At 38.8% G+C, this 16,033-nt stretch overlaps 3 protein-coding genes and 1 pseudogene across 3 annotated transcripts in view; 3 read left to right on the forward strand and 1 right to left on the reverse strand.

The window, feature by feature from the left end:
* LOC115436241 (NLR family CARD domain-containing protein 3-like) overlaps window positions 1–16,033 on the forward strand; it is a 1,147,354-nt gene that overhangs the window by 983,152 nt on the left and 148,169 nt on the right. The window lies entirely within an intron of this gene.
* Window positions 1–16,033, reverse strand: part of LOC115436275 (zinc finger protein 664-like) — a 1,196,486-nt pseudogene that overhangs the window by 506,364 nt on the left and 674,089 nt on the right.
* Window positions 1–16,033, forward strand: part of LOC115436287 (zinc finger protein 431-like) — a 676,852-nt gene that overhangs the window by 485,622 nt on the left and 175,197 nt on the right. The window lies entirely within an intron of this gene.
* LOC115436310 (uncharacterized) lies at window positions 10,833–14,181 on the forward strand. The gene is made up of 4 exons (XM_030159153.1): window positions 10,833–11,365; window positions 11,435–11,590; window positions 11,806–11,898; window positions 13,851–14,181. Exons 1-4 carry the CDS (start codon window positions 11,030–11,032, stop codon window positions 14,169–14,171), a joined length of 906 nt encoding a protein of 301 aa, XP_030015013.1. The 5' UTR covers window positions 10,833–11,029; the 3' UTR covers window positions 14,172–14,181.

Genomic DNA, 16,033 nt, shown 5'->3' on the forward strand with positions numbered 1-16,033 from the left:
TTTCTATTTCACTGACTCAGTTCAGAACAAGATCTGAACTGGACTAAGATTAGTCCAGGCCCTGTCCAAAGTCTGGAACAACCTGGGGCCTCATGTGCAAAGGGTGCGTATGCCCAAAAACGTGGTGTATGCCCTTCTCCACGCTCACATTCAGATGTACAAAGTGAAATGACCGTGGAAATATGTGATGCCCCACGCAAACTTCATGGTTGGAGTACTCACATTTCTAGTGCTTTAGAACCATTGGCGACACTTAGAGGTGATGCTGGGAAGCTGTTAATAATGTGAAAAAGGTCATTCCTCAGAGTGATGTGTTCATCAAAGATACACAGATGAACAGTGAACACACCGGCACGTCATCATACTGTCAGAGCAGCACATCCCCCCACCAGACCAACCAGACCAACCCTGGACCCATCAATGCCAATCCTGCCCGGGAGGACATTCAGCAACAACCATATAAAGAGACAAGGACACAAAATTCACTGATTGATAAATGTATTTAATGTAGTGTTAATGTCTGTGAGAACATTTATAAGTCAGTTCAGGCACTCAATGATGCCGGCGACTGCCCTCACGATGTCCTCTTGTGACTCGACTGAGGACACGGCTGTTGGACGGGCATCAGTAGCTGCAGCAGCAGACCAGAGGAAGGCTGGAGGAAGCCCCCACGGGTCCGTGACACAAGGCTGGGACAGGATAGTCTAAAATGCTTCATGTGAAAAAGATTAACGTGGCTTAATGTCTGAAAACTGCGATCAATCATCACTCATCTCGTGGTTTGGATTTTTGGAGGTGAAAGTGGACATGATTACAGATGTCCATGCATAATTTGGTAATGACTGTTGTTTTCAGACATTAAGCTACGCTAAGCTATTTTACATTAGGCGTTTTAGACTATCCTGCTGGGACTGCGTCTCACCTTCTTCTGCCTCATTATGTATTGGAAAATAATAAATTGAGTAATTAAACATGAGTCAGAATCTTTTATTTCCTCTTTGATATCCTGGCATAATTACACATGAACCTTTATCTTGTTTGGCTGTGATCAGACAATTGTATGACCTGTAGAATGAACAAATGTGTGACTTACACTAATACTAAATATACATTTACCTTGGGGATGATCCGAGTCAGCCCTGTGAGACCAGTGTCACCCACAGTAGGGTCGACTCTCTGCTCAAACGGGCTGAGTTCGTCTCTTTCCTCCTTCTGCCTGTCTTGGCCTCCGCTTCACGTCCACCTTGACGTCACCATCTGATCATGCAGAAAGGGGAATCCCAGAGGGAATCCCACCTGCAGGCCCTGTTTGTGCTAATTTGCATATTTGAATGTGGGCGTAGAGAGGGAGGAGTCTGGTACTCCAACATATGTGATTAATTCCATGCTGATTGGGATGTATAAAGGAAATGTGCTTGGATTCAGGCATACGCTCAGTTTTATTCATCTGGATTTTTTTGTGCGTACAGAGTTTTCTGAATTTAAGCGTACGCCAGGTTTCAGTATGAAATCCACTCAAGTCTTTATACATGAGGCCCCTGGTCTTTTATTGTTACTCAGACAAATTTAACTGGATAAAGATTGACTTTGACCAAATAAAGACACAAATGTACAGATATTGGTCCAAAAACATAAAGTGCATAAATGAACATCCTTCACCACCTCCAAATCAAAGGTTCAATTGTTGTTGGGTTCCTGTTTTTGAACAGACAAACCAGTTCCACTCCAGTCCAACCCTCAGACTGTAGACACTTTACTGTCCTTTGGATAATATCTGTAGATTTAGACTCATTTGGTTCAAATACATCTTCATACAGTTTAGTTCCTGTGTTTGTTTCATAGAAATAAAGGAACACGCATGTGTTTCATAACAGACACTGAACAGCTGGTCTGAAAACCAGGTCAGACTGATCCACTACAGGTACATCATGGTTTTAATCATCATCGTTCACACTGGTTGAACAATCCAAACCTGAGAGTCTCCAGTGTACAGTCTGGACTCCTTAGTCCATCTGACAGGATCTTCAGTCCTGAATCCTTCAGGTCCATGTTGTTGAGGTCGAGATGAGTCAGACTAGAATACTGGGATCTGAGAACTGAGGACAGACCTTCACAGCTTCTCTCTGACAGGTTACAGATACTCAACCTGGAGGACACAGATGATATTTGGATTACAATCAGGTCAGGTCTGGACTGAAGGACCATCACAGTCCACATAGATCTCAGTTTGTTCTACAGCTCAGATCCAAATGAAGCTGCACAATTTAGTGAAAAACACATTGTTTTAAATTGTAATTTGAGTCTGTTTGCTTGTTTATCAAATCAACACAGATGAGTCATTTAACAATATCAAATCAAACATAAAAACTGAAACTAGTGTAAAAATACCAAAACTTACAAGTCGAAACACTTTAATATTGTTATTTTCATTTTTCCTGTTTTCCACAGTATCTCCATCTGCTCAGTGTCACTAAATCCAAATCATCACTGCAGAACAGAGGTGGGGTTGAACTTCTATTTCCTAATTTTCCATTTGGATCACCATAAATCCACCTAAATCCTGATCATTAAATTATCGTCTTTTTCCATTTTATAATTACACAGGTTGATTTAGTGATTACACTTGTGATTGACTTGATTGTACAGCTCTAGATCTAATACACCTGCATTTAAACAAGTACAACATGATTTAATAAAACTCAGTCAGGACCAAAAGATCAGAAATAACTGAATTCAGATTCTAACTTTATCTGACCTGAGAGTCTCCAGTTTACAGTCTGGACTCCTTAGTCCATCTGACACGATCTTCTGTCCTGAATCCTTCAGGTCCATGTTGTTGAGCTCCAGATGTGTCAGACTACCGGACTGGGATCTGAGAACTGAGGACAGACCTTCACAGCTTCTCTCTGACAGGTTACAGATATTCAACCTGGAGGACACAGATGATGATATGATCAGGTCAGGTCTGGACTGAAGGACCATCACAGTCCACATAGATCTCAACCCAGGGAAGAACACGATGCTGCTGAGAGGAGGAGTGGTTGGTTGGGTTCCACTACTAGCCTCTATATTTGATTATTTGTCTACTCTTTGTTCATCTCATTGTTGTGGGCATGTGCATGTTGTAAAGCAATGTAATTACAACCTTTATTGGGTTTAAAGGGCCTGGTCATGTGCGCCGACCCGTGGCTCAGTACTGACATATTCCGCCATTGGCTGCAAAAACTATTCGACTAATAGTCGACGGCAAAATCAGTTGATGACTAATTTAGTAGATGATGGGTCGTTAGTGATGTCATCGTGTGTATCCAATCCCAGGATAAACCATGTTTGACCGTAGCCACACTGTAAAAAGCGTATTTAGGCCCCAGTTGAAGCAAGGTACAAATTTACACAAAGGCAAAGTAAATTTCTCATGTTCCGACTGCAAAGGTAATATGTGGTTTCAAACAACTTAAAATGCTTGACTTAATACCAAAGTGATTGATTACTTTGATCCAAAGTTCAAAATTAAGTTCTTTCCCAGCGTGTGGTGTGACGCAGTCAAATGTGCGCCAAGTGTGTGACGCATTATCTCCGCGCCCTCTGAAACCCTACTTGTGAATATCATCGGTTTTTTTTACATATTTTGGTAAGTTTTTCCTTTAACATATCAAAATTCTACATTCTTTTATGTTATAAAAAACAGAGTTTTGATATCGCATTTATAATTTTAAGAAGTTAGGCATTAATTCAAGGATTCTGCCGTTTAAAACGGCCATGCATTGAGTTGGAAAACTCCAACACCCATAATGCACCGTGTTTTGCCGCCTCTTTCCTCTGTATTCCTTCCCTCCCCCACTTCACTCTGCAGCCGAAGAGACGCCATTTCCTGAAGCGGTCAGTTTGAACAAACAACGTAGGTGAGTTTGTTAAAATAGTATAACTTTTATTCTAGACGACTTTCTGTTTTCTTTGCACTGTGAAAGGTTGTGTGGATAAATGGATATCTTGCTACCGCGTTCTAAATTGGTTTATTTTATGCATTTTATGTCGCTGCCTTAACGATGCTGGCGCTCTCCCCAGACAATAAACCAACCTGATTTAGGTTTCAGATTAGAGCTGCACGATATGTATCTCGTGAAACAAATTTGTGGCACTGCTACCTTTGGTGGCTACGGTTTTGCGGCACTCGGAGCTAATGCTAGTTCGGAGCTACTACGAGTTCGGAGGTATTGCTAGTTCGGAGCTATTGCTAGTTCGGTGCTTAGTTGGTTCAAATCTGGTAAATCCTAAGAACCTGATTGCGTTTCCACTGGCAAGGAGCCAAGATGGAGCCACGCCATTGGTCACCGTAAAACGACTACGCTAGCATCGATTACATAGCAGTTAAACAAACGCAGTAAGCTGATGATAATAACTATGCTTATGTTTATATATGGCTTTAGAGCTGATTGTGAGGAGAATGTCGCCTGTTGACCGGGCAGTTCTGTGAGTTTTACACACACTGTTTTGCCCTGAAATCCTGTATTGTGTCCCGCTACTAGCGTGATCACACAAGTCGCATGTTGCCTGGGCACATCTGCGATCATGCTACTGGTGGGACACAATAGTACCGGATTTCAGTGGGCAGCAGTCTTTGCAAAACTTCTGTGTGTCCCGGGAATCATTTCAATACATGTGCGATCGGACCAGGGATGTCCTGGCGAAAAATTACACATTTTACCGCTTGTGTGTCCCGATTTGCGGTGGGAAACGCTGCTGATCGGGACACGATAACCCAGCCCCTGACGTACTCTGTGCTTAGCTTTGGCCCAGGAGAGAGCCAGAGGAGCGAAACTCCTGAGAGAATTACATCCCGACGTCTTAAAACATTTAGCTACAGTTTGTACTCGATGGTCACCTCATACATCTCAGTGGAACATATATCGATATATCGAGTATATTCTATATATCCCACAGCACTATTTCAAATGCAATATATTTCCAGTGAGATTACCTTTTTTCTATACATGTCAGATAATTTTACCACAGAGGCCTGTTGGCTGTATTCGACAGAATAATAATTTACTTATTCTCGACGACTTTGCGTATAAAAAGTGTTCCCCAATCCCCGCTTAGCTGCAGTCATCGGGGTGGAGCAGACGGACGGGCACCTGTCGCCATGACAGAGTCTGTGCTCCGACTCAACAACCTAAACACAGCCCTGAAAGTTTCAATGAGATGGCTTTCGTGTGTAATTCACTGGATTTCACTGTTTGTTGCCGCTACTTATCAATATCCGCGTTGAAAGGAGAGCACTATCATAGGAACGCATGGAGGGAAAAAAACAAAGCATTTCACATCTATGTCCAGTCAGGGGAGTAATGAAAGTCAGACCGGATGTGTGTGAGACGGGGAAGAAGGAAGGTTTCACTGCTCTCGCCGCAGTCTGAAAGGAGGCTCTGCCTGGGTGTTCATTCTATTAAGATATTATTGCTCCAGTCATTTTTGTGATCAACATCAGATGTGTTATAAAAATTTGCACATGTTTAATTACTTAAAAAATAGTATAGGAAGAAAAATCACACTAAACATAACTGAGGCACATGTAATTAATGAAAACGAAGTAAAGCTCATCTTATGTGCAGATTTATTAATTTGTTTGCTAATTTATTTCACTACGTGTATTATTTCGCAGTGCTTTAAAGTGAGTAAAGTAAATGTAAAGTTAATTTTATAAATTGACATTTAGTTGGTATTATTGGCTAAGTATTAAGGATTAATGAAGTAATTTTACTACTTACTACTAATTTTAGATTTAGTTATAGCCGATTTTATTTTTACATTGCCTAATTTAAACACACCTGACATTGTGCATTTATTTTATTCCACTTGGAAATACTTTTTTTTTAAATTTCTATTTGCACATAACTTAATTTTGCATATGTAAATCTGATGGCATGACCCCACATCTGATTTTCACACATATTTAACCAAAGGCTGTTTGATAAAACACATAAAGTCATGGTGTGCATATTTAAATTTTCTTTCTCTTACAGATAATGTGTTATTGATATTGACCCTGCAAAACAATTATGCAGCGATAAAGAAGTTGCTTCAACATCATATCTTCGAGGACTTTGGACAGGAATATCTGAGGTGAGTTATTTAATCTGCTACTTTAACTCTTGTAGAATTAAATTAATCAATGTGTTGTTAGTACAATGGGTTCCACTTTTTTCTTTTCTTTTTTTTTTTTTTAAGTGGACATTGAATGTGGAAATGTAAAGACTGCAACCACACCTGTCAAAGAAGATCACTGCTACTGAAGCACTACAAACTTTTGCATGGACATTACGGACGAGGCTACTCTTATCCCTGCACCTACCCTGATTGTGTGTGCAGATTCAAAACATGGAATAGCCTTTTGAGCCACCTGTCACGAAATCACTCCACCTTTAAATCGCAAGAAAACATCTCAACATTCATATGTCCCATTTGTGGTTGCAATCAGGAATCTATACCAGCGGATTTTTTCAAGCACATATTTGGCCACCTCAAAAACAGTGAAACTCTCACGTGCATCTTCAGAAACTGTGAATACAAAACAAACGTCTATGAACGGTACAAAACTCATAAATACAGAAAACATTCAAGTAATGCTTGTGATTTAAAACCAGGCATTGTTCAAATACATGAAAATCCTGAAGAATTAGATGGAAAGCTGTCAGATGTGGAAAGCGATATTGACTGTCAAGAGGATTTGAACATTTTATCAAACAGTGATGATTCTCAACACCTGCAAAAGAATCTGGAGCACAAACTAGCTGCTGTTCTTCTCAAGTTAGAAAGTGTATTTTTGATATCAAACACAGCTATTGATGAGCTCCTGCAAGAGTTCAGCTACTTGATCGAGGATTTATCCCAACCAATCACAAGAAATACAGTTGTTCAGATACTACAACAAAATAACTGTGAGTTTGACAATTCCCTTGTAGAAACTTTAGTGACAGCTTTTTGCTGTCAAAATCCTATTCTGAGAGCCATAACAACCAACGGACCTCTGTCTACTGCTTGGAGGCGAAAAACTTATTACAGAAGACATTTTAGTGTAGTTGAACCTGTTGAATTTTGCCTTGATTCAAAGAAGAGACGGTCCTTCCAATACATACCAATTTTGAAGACACTGCAACATATCCTAGATTGTCAAGAGATTTTGAATCAAACTACAAATTTGGAAAATTTGCATAGAAACAGTACTGTGGGCATTTACAAATCATATTTTGATGGTACCTTATTTAAAGAAAATAGGCTTCTGTCTAAAGAGGAAAGCGTATCACTAATATTGTATGTTGATGACTTCGAAATATGTAATCCCCTTGGGACGTCAAAAAAAAACACAAAATTTGTGGTTTGTATTGGACTCTTGGCAATCTGCGCCCCAGTGTTAACTCTGCATTATCCTCCATATATTTAGCTGCTTTAATTAAGACAAATGATCTAAAGTTGTATGGTTATGAAAAAGTGTTGGAGCCTTTAATTAGTGATCTTGTAGTGTTGGAGGAAAGTGGTTTATACGTGTCAAAGCTGGGTAAAACTATAAGGGGTACAGTTCAGTGTGTTGTTGCCGACAACCTTGCCGCACACGGCATTGCAGGCTTTGTTGAAAATTTTGTAGGTGATCACATTTGCAGGTTTTGCACTGCAAAAACATCTGAAATTCAAACTACAGAGGTTCGAAGTGGTGAATTCACTTTGCGAAATGAAAGCATTCATGCAGATCACCTGAAGAGAAGAGAGGAGGGTGAACTTCCACAATATTGTGGTGTCAAATCAAACTGTGTTTTCCCTAAACGGCTGTCATATTTTGATATCACGAGATCCTTTCCCCCAGACCTTGCTCATGATATTTTTGAAGGAATACTTCCGTTAGAGTTAGCATTGTGCCTTGGACTTTTCATTAAAAAGAAGTACTTCACACTTGTGGTACTCAATGAAGCTATCTCATCATTCAGCTTCAAGTGGTCGGACAAGACTAACAAACCTCATCCTGTGCCTCAAACATTTACATCAAAAAAGACAGTTGGAGGCAACGCTCATGAGAATTGGGCACTAATAAGGTTTTTGCCTTTGCTGATTGGACAAAGAGTACCCCCTGAAGAGCCAGCATGGCAACTTCTTATGGACCTGAAGGACATTATTGAAATTATTGTGTGTCCCATTCAAACCGAGGAATCAATTTCCTATCTACAATTCAAGATTTCAGAACACAGAGTGCTATTCGAAGAAGTCTTTCCTGAGCATAATCTGAAGCCCAAACATCATTATCTTGAACACTACCCACACCTGATCCGGCAGTTTGGACCATTAGTTGCTTTGTGGTCAATGCGCTTCGAGTCAAAACACAGTTTTTTCAAGAGGGTAACAAGGAACATCAAATGTTTCAAGAACATTCTCCTGTCGCTAGCAGGAAAACATCAGCTTCACATGGCCCACAACTTGCAGTCCTGTTTGAATTTGAAACCTTCAATAGTCGTGTCTAAAGTTTCCAATGTTCGGGCAGACATTTTGAACAATAGCATCTTGCTGTTTCTCAGACAAAAGTCTATACATGTAGACACTGTTCCATTTGCAAAAACTGTGACATGCAATGGAGTTAGATACCAGTGTGGAATGATCCTTGTCCATGGGGCAATAGGAGGACTCCCTGACTTCTGTGAGATCATTGAGATGGCCATACTTCAAAACACTTTATTTTTCATTGTCAAAAGGATGAGTGGATGGTATATTGAACATTTTCGATCATTTGATCTAAAAAGGTCTCCACTCAAGGAACTTGAACTGCTCGAGCTAGAAGAACTCTTGGACCCATATCCACTGGCAGACTACAGAGTTGGAGGAATGCATCTTGTCTCATTAAAACGATACATTCATGTTTAAAGGGTATGAAACTCAAAATGGATTGTTACATTTTTATTTCAATTGTAGAATCTTTTAGACATCATTTATACCCCAGGAGTAGGGATGTCAAGATTAACCGGTTTTACAATAATTGTGGTTATAAAAGCCCACCGTGGGATAATCGTACCAATCTTTAGAGCCCACGGTAATTGCTGTTTTGTCATGAGCGTGTGTGTTTTTGTCACTCACTGAAAGCAGACGTGGAGGAGAGAGCAGGGCAGCCCTCAAAAACACAGGAAGTTCATACAAGGTTCGGTAATCCAAGATGTAGAGGCAAATTGTATTCTAACGTTGTCCAGGAGAAGTCTCAGAAACATGTGCTCTTATGTCACCCATGAACGGTAAAAGTTAAACTGAAACTTAGGAAATCAGCTGTTTGGCCACTTCAGGATCATTTGCTATATGTTTAGTACACTCTTTTATTCAAAAGTATAGTGAAACTAAGAGAGAACAAAGCAAAAAAGGTGAGCCTTGTTAAAATATCTTTGGAAAGCATTCACACCCATTTGCTTCCAATAGGTTTAATATGGGCAAGTTATTGTTTTATTTAAAAATCAGTATTTTATTTTATGTTCTACTTGAGGGGTAAATGCATGAATATAAAATATAGGCAGAAATTTCAACAGATTTGTCAATTACAATAAAAAAAAAAATTAAAGTATTTGTATAAGATGTTTAATTTTGAGAAAATCTCAATTTCTTAAATGTCAATCGTAAAATCGCAATATTTTCTCTCACAATAATCGTGACTCAAAAATTTAAAATCATGACATCCCTATCCAGGAGTTCTCAAAAGTGTTGTTCACAATGCCAGTAAATTTAGTATCCAGTATAAATATATTTATTGGGTTGGACTAGTAATCAGTTTTAAGTGAGGATTGTTGCCTGAAAAGTTTGGGAAACTTTTGCTTTAAACTTGCTCTGTTCTGTATGTAATGGTTGCAAAGTACAGGTGAACAGTTTATTCAATTACAATTGTGTATATATATTTTTTGTGATATTACACAATGCTATTTGCAAATTTTTATTAAAATGACCCTCACTTAAGTAAAAGACAAAAAATGATCAGCAAACTGACAATTTTTAAGCCCGTGACAATTGAAATTGACCCAATTTGAGATCTCCATTTTGATTACATTTCAATTAATTGTTCAGCTCTAACTCGCACACTTGGGTTAGTGGACGTGGCTTAGCCACATTGTGCAACAAGAAGACAATGAATTGATTCAGCAATTTATTAAATATGTAAATAGCTTTTTTTTTTTAATGTTTTTTATTACACCAATCATTTTGATGTCCTGCATGAATGGCTTGATCATCACATGAAGACATTAGGTTTTTCTTACACACACACACATTATGACTGGTTATAAATGTCATGTCAGTTCACTGTACTTTTGCAATATCTTTTTGCATCAATTCTTTTCAGATTTCCATGGCGATGCAGACTTCCAAACCTGCACGACTGAAAGTCATCCTTGGTGACAACAATATTGAGAAATTGACTCTTCAAAATGGAATTCCCAAGTCCGTTGAGGAACTGATTGATGTGGTTCAGAACACCTTTGGACTGACTGACATTCGTCTGCAGTACATGGATAAAGACTTTGGTAATGATTTTTTCAATCTGAGTTCAACTAATGACCTGACGGATATGGGAACAATCAAGGTTATAAAACTGGAAATAACGCCACTTGTCATCACGGTTGCCGATGTTGCTACACCAGGTACCTCACGTGAATCAGATGAGAGTAGCTCTGTGGCATCAAATGACACCTACCTTTTCTCATCTCCCGAATCCAGTACGACCCGTAAAGAGCAGTGGCCAAGAAAGTTTCTCATAAGACAGTTTTCATATGACACAGAACTTCAGTTGGCAAGAGGAAATTTGGCATACCAGGCCGATAACAAAGTGTTAACCCTAAACACAAAGCCGAAGTCTGACATCTTGAATGTTCTCACTGAGGACATTTACAAGTACACCCCTTACCCGACAGATGCTCATTTCAGTGAAGTGGCAATAGCACTGATTGAAAAGCATCCTTGCTTGAAAGAACCTGGGTCATATAATGGTGCTTACGGATGGAAGCAGAGACTTAAATACAAAATGGGGAATTACAGAACTCAGCTGAAAGTTCTTGGATGTCCTGAGTTGTCCATTAATGCCAAGTCCAAAGATGACACATCTGCTGCCAGGAAGATGAAACGAGCAAGAAGGGCAGAGGCCAACTTTTACCCGACGTTACCTCTAGGAGAGACAAGCGCTTCTCTTGAAAGAGAAAGACTGGATATATTGATGGAAATGCAGAAACGAAACAATGATCAAGTTGTCCGTGACAAAATGGCCCGAACATTTGCCTATAGACGACAAGAAGTGGTTGACCAACAGCCTAGGATTGGGGACTTCAAGGACAGATGGCCTGCCCTTTTCAGTCAACGAGAGGTAATGTCTTTTATAACCGCTTAGTTTTGCAGTTGTCAAATTTGTACGTTAACACACCTTTTGCCTCAGGTTAATGAAGAGTTCCACAGGGTTGTGGCCCTCCCTCTCGAGTCCAAGTTTTTTGAACAACTTGACCGCTACTCTAGCAGACTGTTGGCATTGGCAAGATCCAAGAGAGGAACTGCAGGGGACAAAATCTCTCCCATCCTACACACGTTTGATCAGGTAATTAGCTGCTTTAGTCCTGATTCAGTCCTGATTTAAGCTGAGCACATACTAAGTGACTTTTTTTGATGCAATTTTAGTCATATTTTTTAGCTGCACTGAGTCAGCCTTAGTCTGTCCTAGTAAGAGGCAGTCGTGGTGGACTTTCTCGTCCAAATATGAGCCCACAAGACGAATATAACTGCTTGATATTAATTCTTATATTTATACTTCAGGCCAAAGACATCAATCTGAAGAGAGAATGTCTCCTAAAGGCCCTTATCATTGTTCTTGGGGAGGATACTTGTGATCTTGTCAAGGAGTTTGTGGTAGGTAACATTTTTTTCCTCACAGCCTGCATCTTGTGTTTTTATGTAACTGTACAGCACTTTGAATTGCCTTATGTATGAATTGTGCTCTATAAATACATTTGCCTTGCCTTTACCACAGAATTAGTTCCTATCTGCAATAGTTAAAAGGTATAATTTACTTTTTTTTTTTTTTTTTTTCAAAAACTGAGGGCAGCACTTTTTTCTCACCTAGAAAATTGCATAAGTGATTATTATATTTAAAAAACCAGTTAAAAAATAAAGTTTGTTTCGGAACCCTCCTACCTGCTCTGCTTTTCCGGGTCAGCATGTGTGCGTGGGCCCTGAGGCACATGCTCATGCTTTCCTCAGCAAACAGAGCTCCGTTCACCTTCTCTGTTACCGACCTCACTCACTTATTTTTACAGTATCACCCAACAAGGGACCATAGCGGCGCTCAGGGACCGCACTGGCTGCGCTGGCACCATTTCTGGACCAACGTGTGCATGCGCAAAACGCCAAACATGACATGAGGACATACGACGGCAATTTGTAGCAGGTTGACTCAATGATTGACATTTTGGAGAACCAATCACTTGCGTGATCCAGCCGAAACTAACTTTATTTTTTAACTTATTACTTTAATATAATAATCATTTTTGCACTTTTGTGAGAAAAACAAAGTGTTTCCACCAATTATTGAAAAAAAACAATCATCAATTATAGCTTCAACAGAGGAAAACCTGCTTTGAACCTACAGTTCCAATCAAACATTTAAGACCAGTGGAAAAAGGGAAAAAGTTCTTTGTGCATTGATTGATCTTAACAGGGTTTCAAAGTGAAGCTTCAATGTGCAACAACAAATGGGGAGGGGATAAAAACAGAAATAGGCCGTTTTGTATGGCGCTTGAATGAGGGTTAAATGTTACAAAGAAATGCATATACGAGCAGTTCAGGTTTTTTCACACACACTTAAAACACACACACACACACACACACACACAGACGAACAGATTCAATACAAGCTCCAATAGAACAGATGCGCTAGTGTGTCCTTCTGATCTGTGCGCTCATGACTTGTTTTCTACGTGTGTGTGGCCTCTGTGCAGTGCACTTGACAAAACTTTTGACACTGGGGGTTTCTGAAGGTACCCATAGAAATGTAAAAAACACTACAAGGAAATGACGCTTACTGCTGTGGCCTAAGTGGCGGGCAACTTGTCACTGGCCAGTTAAGTTAAATCTTAATATCCACTCATGCAAAAGCTGGAGCAAACATCACATAATGTCAGACAAAGTAATTGTTGGTGATTCCTTGTATTGATGGTAAGTGTTAGTATTTTAGTCAGAATAGTGTTTTTTTGAAATATCTATTTTGTAGTACTTTAAATTACTGTTTTCATTTTTGTAGTAATAGCATTTCTCCATGTATTCAGTAGGGCTGGGACGATACAGTTTTGTCATGATCTGATTCATATTGCAATGTCCAGGGGCCGATACAGCAAGTTACAATAAAAAGTAATATATGTACCTTAAAATGTGTTAAAAGCAAACAGCTATGTCGAAATTCATAAACCAAATGCCATTTGACATTTAAGTGTTGAGACTGAAAAGTGCATTAACACAAAATGTAACTCAGTGCTGTGGAACTGTTCCTTTAAAAAAAAAAAAAAAAAAAAAAAAACATGAATGCAAAAGTATTGAAAGTATTGATACTTTGAAAAAGCATAAATGTACCCACCTCTGCTTTGTCCCATTTAAAAAAAAAAAAGAGAAACACAGGGACACCTAGTGTCCAGGTGGAGGGTGGGGTTGGGAGCAATGACAGCGTGTAACTTTTTCTTTTTTCCAAAGTGTAATTGTTTTTTAAAAGCATTGACCCAATTTAAAATTAGGGGTTAAGTTTAAAATCCAAATGGTAGGATACCAATGCATGTCATAAGACTAACACTATTGTTTTCTGCTCTCTATAGGACAGTCGGGAAGACGACCTTTCGGTTGATTTGGAGCAGGTGACCATGGCGGTATTTTCCATTCGACAAGAAGGATGTGTCGAACTTCCTCCGGAGGACATTGGTATCGTTATCGAAGGCGTAACAGTCTTAAATGGACTCAGCTCTGTCCCATCTGCTTGTGCCCTGCTGCTCGGCTTGATCTACATTCTCAATCTTGCCTACCCTAAAAGCCTCCGTTACACTTTCGAGGTTTTCCAGAAAGTTTTTATGGAGCTAGATTCTCAGAAAATGTCCCCAAAAGTTCATACACTCTTAGGAAAACTGCAAAGTGCAGATTAATGGTCATCTTAAGCCAATGTACTTATTTTTGCATTCAGTGTTAAAAAATGTTTTATAAAGTTGACAGTGTTTAAAAAGTTTGAGAAAAGAAGCACTTTATAATCCTTCAGAACATAACAGAATAAAAGTTTCCAGTTTTTTTTTTTTTTTTTTTTTTTTTTTGCTACCTGCTGGAACTATGCTTTCAGTGTTTATGGAGCTAGATTTTTATAAAATGCCCTCAAAAGTGCATATCCTCTTTAGAAATTGCTAAATGCAGATTAATGGTTCATCTTAAGCTTGTCTACATCTTGGTGCATTCAGTGTTTTAAAAGTTTTATAAAGCTGAAAGTGTTTAAGAAGTTTGAAAAAAGAAGCACTTTATAATCCTCCAGAACGTAACAGGACAGAAGTCTCCTGGTTTTTTTTTTTCTCTTCTTTAGATTGGATCGTTTATTGCTGGCACAGGGCAATCTGAACTGAACTGCAACTCTTGCATGTGATTATAGTCATGGAGGCTGTACAACTGTGCACTGTAAATTGAAATGTTCTCCTGTGAGATAATTTGACGTTACTGTTACAAATAAACAATTTGCAGCAGCTACAACCTTTATCTTACATCTTCACATGATTAGTACAATTACAAACAAGTTTATACTGTTTAGAACTGTGGTTCTCAAACTCCACACCAAGTACAATCTTTTTTTCGGTGCTAGATCAAAATAAATCAGAATGCCCAAAAATTTCAAAATAATGGTCCAAAATGGAAATGACTCAAAGTACCACCTGAAGAAGCCCAAATACCACTAGTGGCACACGTACCAGAGTTTGAGAACCACTGGTTTAGAGCACTTTTCATGCTTATTTTCTGTAAATACTATTATTTAGTAGGAAATGGTATATAAACTTATCTAGTGTATATTTGGCAGATGAATGTTAAAAAACAAGGTGATCTAATGTAAAAGTTTAAATTAGAATGTAGAGTGGGGAAATTGCAAAATATTAAGTTGAAGTAAAGTATAAATGCACATTAGAATGTACAATGGTTTTGTCAGAAAAAAGTCCAAAATAGTAAGTTGTTTTTGTGTAAAATTTAACTTTAGAATACAGCTGAGTTATAAGTTTAACTTTCTGAAAATGTTAATTAGATTTTATATATCTTTTTAAGTTAAAAGACAGTAATATATTAGTAAACATTGAATGAATATTTAGCTTTAATCTGACTAAAAATATAAGTTTGGTTCAACCAAAAAATATAAGTTGAAAATACTTATTTTATTAGTTGTTACCAATTGAAACACTTTTTTAAGTTGGTTCAACTAAACTCTTTTTACAGTGCAGTTGAAGTAGCTCAGAGTGAGACATCTGACTTTTCCCAGATCTTTGATGCACTGACAGCACATGCACACTAATGATCTGGAACAGAAGGAGCAGCGGTAGACGCCTACTGAAGCCAGGCTACGACAAACAAACGGTCCAAAGTTTGGGAATATTTCATATGTGACACAACCAAGAAAACTGTCACATGTCAGATCTGTATCGGAGCCTGGTGGACCACGGGACCACTTCAACTATGAATGAACATTTACAGAGGAAACACATTTATAAGCTTTAGACGAACCTCGTGGTTAGTTAGCTCCCATGCTAGTAGTGAGTCTATTACTGTATGTGTGTGTGTGTGTGTGTGTGAAGGATCATGACAGTTTAAGTCTGACAATTTCATGACAAATTTTATGCACCGTTAAGATGAGTACGGGAGCCATGGATGACTTTTTGCAGAAAAAGCAGATGTGTTCTTCTCAACACGCTACTGCTCTGACCGAGTCAATTCTAAACATGAAATATGAAATGTATTGGATTGACCCTGCAGTAACTGTTCTGTT

This window comes from Sphaeramia orbicularis, chromosome 16 (assembly GCF_902148855.1).
Source record: "Sphaeramia orbicularis chromosome 16, fSphaOr1.1, whole genome shotgun sequence".
NCBI classification, from domain to species: domain Eukaryota; kingdom Metazoa; phylum Chordata; class Actinopteri; order Kurtiformes; family Apogonidae; genus Sphaeramia; species Sphaeramia orbicularis.